Source organism: Podarcis filfolensis (assembly GCF_964270895.1).
Source record: "Podarcis filfolensis genome assembly, chromosome: 9".
In the NCBI taxonomy this organism is placed as follows: domain Eukaryota; kingdom Metazoa; phylum Chordata; class Lepidosauria; order Squamata; family Lacertidae; genus Podarcis; species Podarcis filfolensis.
In genome coordinates, this window is record NC_139610.1 from 71,443,593 (window position 1) to 71,456,455 (window position 12,863).

General features: G+C 48.6%; 1 protein-coding gene across 4 annotated transcripts in view; it reads right to left on the reverse strand.

Moving 5' to 3' along the window:
* SMOX (spermine oxidase) overlaps positions 1-12,863 on the reverse strand; it is a 43,894-nt gene that overhangs the window by 9,853 nt on the left and 21,178 nt on the right. For all 4 annotated transcript variants that reach the window (XM_083571440.1, XM_083571438.1, XM_083571441.1 and 1 more), the window contains exons 2-3: positions 7,527-7,761; positions 272-498 (exon numbers count right to left, since the gene is read on the reverse strand). In XM_083571440.1, the coding sequence (XP_083427566.1) occupies positions 272-498; positions 7,527-7,734 (435 nt within the window). In that variant the 5' untranslated portion in view covers positions 7,735-7,761. The remainder of the gene's footprint in view (positions 1-271; positions 499-7,526; positions 7,762-12,863) is intronic.

Sequence of the window (12,863 nt, forward strand, 5' to 3'; positions counted from 1 at the left end):
TGGATCCCAAAACAACCCCATTCCCTCATCCCTCTGCCATCATTACGCTTCAGAAAAGCCTTGTGTTGATAGAAGGAAGTTTTGCTCAAGCGTAATTTCAGCAGGGTGAGGGGGGGGAATATTACATGCAGATGTGTCCCTGGGGGGGAAACACACCTTAGAGACCCCTTCTTTGAAAGCTCCCTGGTCAACCCTGAAACCGTGCAAACTGCTCTGACGGGTGGGTTCGTACTGCTTACAAATTTGCTTTAGGAACTCATCAGCGACAAACCTCGTTGTATAAATCACTGAATTCTTCAACCACATCTTTCGGGATCCTTTGACCGTTGTTGGTGAGGTGATAAGCCACCCCATTCTTGGAGTACAGGCTGATGCGGCCCACACTCCTCTCGCCGTCTGTCGTCTCTTCGAGTAAGCCATTATCTTCTGCTAGATGATAGATGGGGTTTCCATTGGAACCATGGATCCACGTAGCTCCCAGTTCAAAAGTAGCGTTTTCTATGGAGGGGGGGGGGAGAGAAGGAAGTCCTACGTTAGGATGCTTGAATAATAATAATAATAATAATAATTTATTTATTTATACCCCGCTCATCTGGCTGGGTTTCCCCAGCCACTCTGGGCGGCTTCCAACAAAATATTAAAATACAATAACCTATTAAACATTAAAAGCTTCCCTAAACAGGGCTGCCTTCAGATGTCTTGTAAAAGTCTGGTAGTTATTTTTCTCTTTGACATCTGGTGGGAGGGCGTTCCACAGGGCGGGTGCCACTACCGAAAAGGCCTTCTGCCTGGTTCCCTGTAACTTGGCTTCTCGCAGCGAGGGAACCGCCAGAAGGCCCTCGGCGCTGGACCTCAGTGTCCAGGCAGAACGATGGAGGTGGAGACGCTCCTTCAGGTAAAGGCAAAGCCAAGGGCTGTCACGGAAAACCAGCTGCAAACAGAGATGGTCCCCATGTCCTCCCACTGACCAATACTAGCCTTTGCCGTAAGGACCTAAGAAGAGCCTGGCTGGATCAGGCCAATGGCCCATCTAGTCCCGCATCTTGTTCTCACAGTGTGTGAACAGTTGCCTATGGGAAACCAGCAGTCAGGATTCGAACACAGAGCCCTCTCCCTTCCACAGAGCAACTGGGATTCAGAAGCTAGCAGCCATCAATAGCCCTCTCTTCCTCCATGAATTTGTCTAATCCTCCTTTAAAGCCATCCAAGTTGGTTACCACGCCTGTGTCTTTGGGAAGCAAGTTCCACAGTTTAGTTACGTGAACAAGTACATTTTATCCATCCTGAATCTGCCAACACTCAAGTTTCCTTGGATGTCCATAAGTTCTAGTGTCTTGAGAGAGGAAGAAAAGCTTTTCTCTATCCGCTAGCTGCCGGATACCTCAGCTGGTAGACCATGAGACTCTTTCCTTATTCTTATTTTTATTCTTATTATTACTATTACTATTATTATTATTATTGTTATTATTATTATTATTATTTATATACCACCCTATACCCGGGAGTCTCAGGTCAGTTCACAGAATAAATTCAAGATATAAAACCACAAAATACATGATAAAAATAAAAACAACCCAATAGAGTCCCCCCACCCAAAAAGAAAACACGTTTTAAAAGGGTATAGGATGCCAAACAGATCAACCGAAGGCCTGGTTACAAAGGAACATTTTTGCCTGGTGCCTAAAGGTGTATAATGAAGGCGCCAGGTGAACGTCCCTGGGGAGAGCATTCCACAGATGGGGAGCCACTGCAGAGAAGGCCCTGTTCTCGTGTTGCCACCCTCCGGCCTTCTCGAGGAGGAGGCACACAAAGGAGGGCCTCAGAAGATGATCTCAGGGTCCGGGTAGGTTCATATGGAACGAGGTGGTCCTTGAGGTATTGCAGTCCTGAGCCATTTAAGGCTTTATAGGTCAAAACCAGCACTTTGAATTGGGCCTGGAAACTAATTGGAAGCCAGTGCAGTCGGACCAGGATCGGTGTAAGATGCTCAAACCGTCTTGCTCCAGTGAGCAACCTGGCCGCTGAATTCTGCACCAGCTGAAGTTTCTTAATCCCAGGGTTGTGAGTTTGAGCCCCACGTTGGACAAAATATTCCTGCATTGCAGGGGGTTGGACTAGATGACCCTTCCAACTCTATTGATTCTATGACAATTTCTCCATGCCACACATAATTTTGCAAACTTCTGTCCTGTCGCCTGCTACTTGCCGCTTCTCTGAACGGAAAAGTCCCAAATGCGGCGACGTATTGTGGAAGGAAGAGTGTTAAGGTATATAGAAGTGTATATATGGTTAATTTGAATATGTTATTATTGAATATTATTGAAGATGTATATTACTGAAGGTGTATATTATTGAATATTGTATACCCAATGTATCAGCCGCCTGGGGGGGTTCACTGTGTTTTGCTGGTTGGTAAAAAATAAAATTAAAAAATAAATAAATAAGGGAATTCCCATGCGCGCTGAGGCGGGGGCATCCATGAAAGCGAGACCCTCGCTCTGATGGCGGGACCATCGGCTCTGCCGCCATCCGCCTTGCCTTGCAAAGACGCCAGGAGCGCCGCGCGCCCGGGGATGCTCACGATGGCTTCAGAAGTGCCGAGGACACCGGCTGAAACGTCCTCGTTTCCGTACAGCATCAGATGTGCAAAGCAGAGAAGAGGGACGAGTCAGGCTAAAAATAACTGAGGCCACCTGTAATGTTTACTAACTCATTAAGCCAGAGTCCTCAAAGCAGATGAGCTTGGTGCAAACGTACAACATCAAAGTGTGACGTTAATCACATCCTTTTAGACAACAGATGCTCCTCCTGACTAAAAGACCCCTTGGAGGCATGGAGGGGGGAAAGTACGCAGTCTCCTGCAATTAATGCAACAACTACCGCAGTCGTGGGTATGTTTTGCCGCCGTTTTTCTTTTCCCTGAGCTGGGAACAAATGCATATTTCCAGAGGAATATAACAAAACATGGGACGCGGGTGGCGCTGTGGGTTAAACCACAGAGCCTAGGGCTTGCCGATCAGAAGGTTGGCAGTTCGAATCCCCGCGACGGGGTGAGCTCCCGTTGCTCGGTCCCAGCTCCTGCCAACCTAGCAGTTCCAAACCACGTCAAAGTGCAAGTAGATAAATAGGTACCGCTCCAGCGGGAAGGTAAACGGTGTTTCCGTGCACTGCTCTGGTTTGCCAGAAGCGGCTTAGTCATGCTGACCACATGACCCAGAAGCTGTACGCTGGATCCCTCGGCCAATAAAACGAGATGAGAGCCGCAACCCCACAGTCAGCCATGACTGGACCTAATGGTCAGGGGTCCCTTTGCCTTTATAACGTAACAACCCTGCGCCCCCCCCAAGGGCGGGAGTTTTCTGCCAGAACTGCCCTTGTGTAAGGCTAAAACGAGGCCTGTGCAATCACAGGAAGAAATGGGGGTGGGGGCCAGATAGGTCTCACGGGAGAGGTTTGAGATTACCAACAGGCAGGGAGTCCCACCTCACTGAAAGGTTTCTTGCAGACGGGGAACTGTAACAGTGGTTGTTGCCACGCCCTTTGGCCCTACAAGAACACTGAATTTTGTGCGTGAAGTTGTGGGTTGCACAGAGCCAGGGCAGTACAGTGGTACCTCGGGCTACATACGCTTCAGGTTACAGACGCTTCAGGTTACACACTCCGCTAACCCAGAAATAGTACCTTGGGTTAAGAACTTTGCTTCAGGATGAGAAGAGAAATTGTGCGGCGGCAGTGGGAGGCCCCATTAGCTAAAGTGGTGCTTCAGGTTAAGTACAGTCTCAGGTTAAGAACGGACCTCCGGAACGAATTAAGTACTTAACCCGAGGTACCACTTTATAGACTCCCCAACGTGAAAAAGCAAGGAAGCGCACAGAGTCCGCTACAAAATCTGGGCAGCTGTGCTATTGCCCTCTTGTGTGCAGAGAAGCTCCGGCCTTCTATATATAAAGACCACAGCCAGGAAACATTCCACAGGTGTGCTGAGTGACGCGATGGCTCCCTTAAGGGCTCGGAGCATGGAGCACTTCCCTTCTGTCTGGCAGCACACCCTGCCAGGGGGGCTATTTTTGACACGGCGTATCGGCAGTGGACGACCCACTTCCCATCCGCAGGCCGGTGCCAAGCGTTCAGCAGCAACTCCTGAATGAAAAGGCGGATGCCGGGCTTGCAAGGCATCCTTTCCCCTCCACTTCCCTCAGATGTTCGGCTTTTAATTTACTGCTGGTGTGTTTATCGACTGAACCGCAGGGCGTGATGTCAGGGCTTCTGCAAGGAGCAGGAAGTGGGGGGGTGGCCTAGGGCCCCTTTCTCCGGTGATTATAACAGGGGCACGGCCAAATAGTAAAGGAAACCAGCTCACTGCCATGAGAAAGGCAGAGAAGGAAGTCATTTGCAGCGCAGCCAGGACATGCTCTGCCCAAAGTTCCCCCAGAGCATCCTCCCGTTGTGGCTCAGTGGTGGATCAGCTGCCTTGCATGCGGAAGGTCTCAGGTTCGATCCCCGGCATCTCCATGCAGGGCTGGGAGAAACACACTTGCCTGAACCCCTGGAGAGTCCGTATAGACAATACTGAGAAAGACGAGCGAATGGCCTGACTCTGTGTTAAGGCAAAAATGTGGATGAATGACCTGCCCGAGGACTGTCTCGCCAGAGTGCTGCATGCTCTGGTTATCTCCCGCTTGGACTACTGCAATGAGCTCTACATGGGGCTACCTTTGAAGGTGACACAGAAACTGCAACTAATCCAGAATGCGGCAGCTAGACTAGTGATAGGGAGCGGCCGCCGAGACCACATAACACTGGTCCTGAAAGAGCTGCATTGGCTCCCAGTATGTTTCCTAGCACAATTCAAAGTGTTGGTGCTGACCTTTAAAGCCCTAAACGGCCTCGGCACAGGATACCTGAAGGAGTGTCTCCACCCCCATCCTTCTGCCCGGACACTGAGGTCCAGCGTCGAGGGCCTTCTGGTGGTTCCTTCCCTGTGAGAAGCAAAGTTACAGGGAACCGGGCAGAGGGCCTTTTTGGTAGTGGCGCCCGCCCTGTGGAACGCCCTCCCATCAGATGTCAAGGAAATAAACAACTATCTGACTTTTAGAAGACATCTGAAGGCAGCCCTGTTTAGGGAAGTTTTTAATGTCTGATGTTTTATGGCTTTATTATTTTTATTATCACTAATTCTACTAATTCTATTGGGAGCTGCCAAGAGTGGCTGGAGAAACTCAGCCAGATGGGCAGGGTATAAATAATTATTACTATTATTATTATTATTATTATTATTATTATTATTATTCTATTAGTTTAACTGTTCCTTGGTACAGCAAAGTTTCACCCATCCTCACGACTCCTCTCTATCCTTCCTTCAGACAAGCAAGACAAGCATTATTAAGTGTTCAAGGACACATTTCAGCTGGGCAATGACAATCAAGGAGGATGCAGAATATAGCCGGCATCTTGGATGCAGAGGAATGGTGGAAGGCAGTAGCTGGGGAACCCCCAAGGGAAGAAGGCTCAGAGCCCGGGGATTGGTGGTGGGACAACAATGAGTGGTCGGAGGGGGAAAGCGGAGAAGACTGGGAAGAGGAGGAGCCAGAAGCCAAAGAGATAACAGGGCTTAGTGAGCAAGAAGAGTCTGTGGCAGAGAAAAGCCCAGAATCAGAAGCTGAAGCAGGAGAACAGGGAGGCCAAGGATGGGTCAGGCTTTTAATTTCCCCTTCCTGCTGCAACAAGCTCCCCTCCCTGCTGGCCTCTGAGAACCAGGAGAGGCATGAAGAGGGAAGAGCAAACACAGACACACAGGCGCAGTCTCAGATTGCATGGGGGGGCGACCCTGGAGAGGAAGAGACATAGCCGGCTGTGGGGAGGCCGGGACCTATAGTCTCGGCAATGGCTTCACGGGGCACCACCTGAGTTGCTGTGCTCATTAGGCCTGGCACCCCTATGCAGATCCTGTTTGCTAATAGTTCACTCCAGCTTTCTCGGTGTGATTTACCGCAAGTTTGCTCCAGTCAGCTGGTGAGGATTAGGAATGTGGGGCAAGGCTGAGGAAGTGAAGGGAGCGTCCCAAAGGCCAAGTGGAGGGGTACATTTGGCCCCTGTGTTCCCCGCCCTGCACTGACTGGCAGTGCTGCTCCAAGGTTTCATAGAGAAATCTTTTTCATCCCTACTTGGAGCTTCCGGGGACGGAACCTGGGACCTTTGGCACTCAGGTGCTTGACCACTGAGCCCTAAGGATGATAGATATGTCTCTGTTAGCCCTTCCGGATAGCCAGCCAAAATAAAAAGAGGCTGGCAGGTATATTATGGAACAAGCACAAAATATTATCCTCAGCCTGTAGATCAATCCCTACACACGGACAGAGATGGAGGGGAGTGTGAACAGCCCATAATATGAAAGAGAGCAACGCTTCACACAGCTGATGATGTGGGTTTCAGCCCGGGAAAGGTTCTGCCGCCACAGATCAGATAAGCCTTTAAGCAGTCACAAGGCGCCTTTGTTTTTGCTGTAACAGACTCAACACCGCTCCCCTCTGGAATGCGTACAATTTATAGGGACACAAATGCGGAAGGAGCGGGGGGGGCGTTTATGCTGCGCGTCGCCATTCTGGCCAATGGTACGGCTTTAGATTTGCATGCCAAGCCGGCTGCAGCAAGCGCAGCTCGAAAACCCACATGTGAAAACAAAGAGCATTTGAGATAACAACTACAATGATCCTTGTGCACCGAGACGGGCGAAGAAACTTTTTTTTTTTTTGAAGCAAAATGAAATGGAAAAGGCACGAGGCCATGGTAGATCCTGGGATACTTTGCAGAGCCCAGTGAACTGGGCATAAAGGACCTCACTCTCTAATAAAACACTCTGAGTAATATTTATCTGTTTTGCTAGGAAAAGAGAGGGAGAATCTTCCTACATTGTTCGGGTTGGACAAATTCACAGAGGACACATCGATCAGCTGTAACAAGCAGGACATTAAACAAAATGTAGGGGGTTTCACTCCAGCCAGCCAGCCAGCCAGCGCCTCCTCCGAGACACTCCATTACGTTCCTGCCACCCCTATCCCCACAGCATTCTACAGCCCCCGAACTCACTTGGTCCTCCTCTGTGGGTTATTTTTGAACCTCCACCCCTTCAGTACTGTCTTCTCCTAAAGATGTTTTTGTACTTCTGCCTACTTTGGGGTTTCCCCACAAGCCTTGCCTGCCAATTCCTCCCTCTCATACATGGATAGTGCCGTTTCTGGCTACATAAGGAACAGCACTCACTTCTGACAATCATAAATAGGGAGAATGGCAATAGCTCAATGCCCCCAGGTCCAGAGGCAGTAACCTAAGTGCAAGGGGCACACACCAAGGGGGGGGGGCTCTTGGCTGTCATGTTCAGTTGCCCGTGAGATTCCCAGAGACTGACCACCATGAGAAACAGGTCACAAGGGCTAAACGGACCTTAACGTTGAGTCCTGTTCTTATGCTGATTATGCAAAGGCCGGTCAAGAACCGGAAGCCACGTTGCAAGGAAATGATTCCCTTACCGAGCTTCACGCTTTGTATCCTGCCTCCGATTCGGTCAGACGCTTCGAGGACAGTCACATCCGTGAAACCATTCTCCAGGAGGGTTTTTGTCGCAGAGAGGCCCGCGAGCCCAGCACCGATAACTACTATTCGCGGCTGTCGCTTTCTCCGTAGGCCACTACTAAGAGGATCATCAGTGCTGTCTGCAGATATTTCACTACTTTGCATGCCGTCCAAGCTCTCTTTCTAAGGAACCTGCCAAGAAAGGGGACACAAAGTAGTTTCGGAGCATTAGGCTGGCAATTTTCTCTTCCTATCTCCCTCTTCTCCCTTCCCTTCAGCTCGCTTTTCAATCTCCCTGTTCCAGCGCAGCAATAAATTCTGGAGAAACACTGGCGTCCCAGGACTCGAGGATCCCGAAACAAGAGCCAAACCTTCTCAATGAGAGATACTGAAAGGAAAGCAAGACCGGCCTGGAATATAAATGCCTCTGATTCTGCGGGAATGAAAGGCTTGGTGAATACAAAGGCATCCACCCGGTCATCAAAGATGATATTTTCAGAAAATTCAGATGCATTTTTGCCCTTGCATGTCTTTTTATAGACATATAGACCCTCCCGAAGTGCCAATCTTGTGGTAGAGGAAAACCCAGACGCCACACACACACATTCTGTGAAAAACCTGCAGAGCAAAGGAATGATTCAGTTTTCCTTCTGCCTCTCTGGCAACCACAAAACATAAGCTTCGGTGCATAAAGATAAGGGGCATGGCAGCTGACCTGGTTGGAAAAGAGCAAAGAAGCTAAATATGAAAACACACAGCCTCTTCACACGAGAAACTGTAGCTGAGCATCTATCAGTGCTAAGCTGTAGGCAGCAGGTGGAGAGGACCTCATTGTCACAAGGGAAACACACAAAAATATTTCAGAGTCCAAAAGAGAACTTATTAACCAGGGACCTTGCAGTAAATTCTTTTAACAACCCTCCCTACCTCCAGGAGGGTCAAACAGTTGGGTGAAGAGGACTGTGGGGGGGGCAGCCACACGCACACACCAGAGCCAAAGGCAGCTCTTGAGACATGTGCCCTTCTCTTCCAGGGTTTTAAGCTGGCAGCAAATGCAGGCAATTTATCAGCACCCAGCCCAGCACCCATGAACAGCCCCACACCCACTAAACCCCCTGCTTTGATGATGCCGGCTTGAAATCCCCCCTTCCCCCCCCAAAAAAAAAACCCACATAGGAAAAATTGGCAGGCCATAAATACAGAGAAGATGCCCATACCCCGCCCCACCCCATTCTCTGATCCAGACAGGGAAGAGTCCGTTGGTTAGACACAACCCTTTCCTCGATCGCTGTGCAAATCCACAGGAAAGACAATTGAGGACGCAGTGCCAAAAAAAGGTCTGAACTTCTAAAACAAGTTAAGTGGCATGTAAGCTAAGTTGATGATAGGGCCTTGGAGCCAGGAGCATTTCGAGTTCAAATTACACAGTGTGCCACGCTTATGAGTGCATAAAGAGCCACACAGTAGCAGAGAATTCTGAGCTGAAACCTGGAATAGCATGCCCATCTAAAATCCCACCCAGCTGTTGGTTATCCGAGGTGCTGCAAGATACGAGGTCCTCCCTGCCTGACGAGTCCTGAGATGAAGGGAAATTGTTGTTGCTTTCTGGTCTTGGGCTATTGGTAGCCCAACTAGTTCTTGCAGATCCATGTAGTATTATTGCACACGCAGCGGCAAAGACTGCAACTCCGAATGGAGAAAACGCGTAAAAGGGCACAGCGTTTTGCCTCCCAAGACTGCAGCAACTCAAGGGGCCAAGGTGTGAGAATGTCTGCGGTCATCTTCTGTGGGGGAAGAGGAAGTTGTCGGTTTCGCTGGGACAAAGATATCACAGGAGGAGTTGTGTCAGGGCAGGCTGAGGCCTGGGAAAATGTTGCAGGCAATATGAACAGATCCCAGAGACACGTCAGCTGAATAGAGGCTGCAGGGCTAGACACTGGGAGTGGGACTAGACGACCCTTGGACTCTACAATTCTATGATTCTAAGCAACGTCTTACAGACATCCCATGTGGGTGTTGAAAGTTGCTCGAGACAGGGAGCTTGTGGAAGACAGAAAAGTAGAGCAAAAGAGTCTGCCTCCCAGGTGTGAGGTGCAAAGGCAAAAGCAGAGAGGCGTTAAGAAAATGTTTTCTTTCCCCTTCCTCTCTACCCTCTGCTGTTTTTTCATTGGCCCCCACCTGTTTGTACAAATTTTTCAAAAGCTACGCAAATATAAAAAAGGAAACCAGACCACGGCTGGCAAACACATCACGCTTCTGAAATGCCATTTGTGCAATTTCCTGTATCAACCAAATGCGACAGATTTGGGTTGTTTTTAAAGGCGGTGTTTTCACAGCCTGCTTCATCTCACCCATCTTTAGCCAACAAAGCTGGAAAGTAATGGAATGAGGCGATCAATACAAGCATTGCGCTGAGAACATCAAGGGCCAATTCAATCAGTGAGACAAGCTCTGCTTGCCCAAGACATCCGTGAGTGCCACAATGAGATGCTGACATCAAAAGAACCCTAAAAAGAAGTTGTTGCATAAGTACCATCAGAAGCCAAAGGAAGAATTTGAAAGCTTGGACCAGCGAGCTCTTCCAATATCAGCACCACGCTGCAGAAAGAACTATGGGGCTTGGCTTCAAAACAAATTGAAGGCTTATCAGGTTGCATTAAAATGTAATATTGCTGTTTAAAGCGATAGCTGAGGACTCACATTTTGAGAGAAATTTAAAATGCTTTCAGGGTGCCCAGCACGTACAAGGTACACCCACACTGGGTATTTTCCACACAACTAGTTCTGCGGGTTAGTGTGAAACTGTAGAAAGGGGCTTTCAATAAATAATGGGTCTATAATGAACTAGGGCTTGCCGATCAGAAGGTCGGCAATTCAAATCCCCGCAAAAGGGTGAGCTCCCGTTGTTCGGCCCCAGCTCCTGCCAACCTACCAGTTTGAAAGCACGCAATGCAAGTGGATGAATAGGTACCGCTCTGGCTGGAAGGTAAATGGTGTTTCCATGCACTGCTCTGGTTCACCAGAAGTGGCTTAGTCATGCTGGCCACAAGGTGTACGCTGGCTCCCTCGGCCAATAAAGCAAGATGAGCGCCACAACCCCAGAGTCGTCCACAACTGGACCTAATGGTCAGGGGTCCCTTTACCTTTACCTTAATGAACTTGCAAATCAGCCACTCGTCTGGTTACCTGCAGCAAGTAGGAATCACCTCCAGGAAACCAAGTAGGGAACTTTCAGCAAACTGGAAGAAAGTTGGTTCTTTTTCTCCCCTCTCACCACCTAGGCATTCCATGTGCCACAAATGACAAATATAATTAGGGAGGGGGCCTGGCAAGTTTTGTAACCATTTCCCAACTTGCTAAAAGTTCCAGTGTGGCCTGGAGAAATTCTATTCCACTATGATTAGATTAGCCGGTACTCAGAGACAATGCTATCAGCTCCATTACTAACAGATAGGCAGGAGTCCAGCCCGAAGTGAGTTCAAAGTCACATCCGACTCTCAATCCTATCTGATGATTCCTATAAGGCCACCTGGAAACTTGAGAAGATCACCAGGAAAGGAAAAAGCAGAAGAAGTTGCCCAACTAGCCCCCAAGCATTTCCTGACAATCAACCCAAGGGTTTGGCTGGGGAGAGGAGGTGTTTTCGAAGGAGGGGGTGCGGAGAAAGGCCAAGGAATGAAAATGCCTCCTTAAAAAGTCCAGTGTATACACAACTGAGCAAAACAGTCTGATTCCGTATAAGGAAGCTTCCCATACAAATGTGTTCTATTTCATTTCCCAAAGTGGAAGTCAATTCTTGGGGAGCTTGGTGCTGATTTCCAAGCTCATGCTGAAACTGCAGAACTGCAGAATTGACATGGCTCCAGCACCAAGGCCAATTCAGGGTCCGTGCTTCTATTTTTTTCCACGGGCTTTTTAAGATAACAGTGGCCCGTTGCCTGCTCCAAATCTTGCAGTTGGGAAGGGCTACAAAAGTGAAGAATGGCATTTTTGACCTGTAAAAGGGCGGGGGGGGGGGTTGCCCTTCCAGCCAGCTCACACCACTTCTGTTCAGGTTTCATCCGCCCAAATGCAGAACACAAACATACAGAGCGAGTTCTACAAACATGACACACGCGCATCCTGCTTAGGCAAGCTAGCCCAGGAGCAGCGCGGTCCACCCTGTCTGGCATTCTCTTTGGGGGGGGGAAAAAGCTATTAGGAGTGATGAAATCTTGGCGCTTTATGCAGCCAGTTTGCAGAAGGCAAACAGTTCTGGATCTGGCCAGCGCCTGGGTAGATGACTGCCGTGGGAACCCCATACAGCAGCCTGGAGTTCTGTGATGAAAGAAAGGCAGGATGGGAATGTACTAAGCCATTATCAACTCACTGGACCTAAATCGTAGGTTGTCTCTTTAGGCAAACAGCACACTGCCTGGAAGAGAACGCCGTGTGCTCTCACCAGTGGGCAACAGAAGCGCAGAGAGACATGCAGGATCCTGCCTTGCCCCTCCCTCCTTCTGAAGGCAGCCCTCCAACCTCCAGGAACGACAAATAAAACATTTTGTGCAATGTCCCGGGTTAATCGGCATTGCACAAAGGAAGCCTGGGTGAATCCCAGAAACCTGCTATTCTGAACTGCTGCAGGCTGCGACTCTTGTCGCACTGAACGTGTCAGCCAGAATTGTTATATGTGGGGTTTTATTAGTTTTTAAAACTTTATTGCAAAGTTAAAATAATAGTAAGAGAAAGATGAAATGAAATAAAGGTAAGGGGGGACACACGAGGTTCACGTTACCTCATAAAAACAAAGTCATTCTCAAGAGACTACACAATGAATTAGATGTTACAACAAAAACTGGCCTGAGACAGAGAGAAAACAAGTGTTGTGAATACCATATAAAGCCGTATTTCATCACTTGGATCCTTCATCCTATGGATTTTGCACCCCGAGATACCCTTAGTTTATGAGTCAATTTCTCAGAAATAAAAACAAACGCTACCATGTTAAACGAAATGAGAAAAGCCCAATGACTTGTCCCAGCCCTGTGATATGGTCAAATGAGCAGCTAGCAAAACGATGAGTGGTTTACATGCTAAGTCTGTCTTTGATGCATCCAAAACTGTCACAGTTTGGGTTCTAAAGGGCTACTGTTTCAGAAATTTCCTTTATCACGTCTTCCCAAAATTTGCACACGTGTTTGAAAGACCATGACCCTATAGCTGCATTTTTAAGGTGCAAGTTTACTCTCAAATGCTTCATAGCAGCCACCTTTGTGACAACCCTGTAATATTAGTCACTAATACGAAGGATG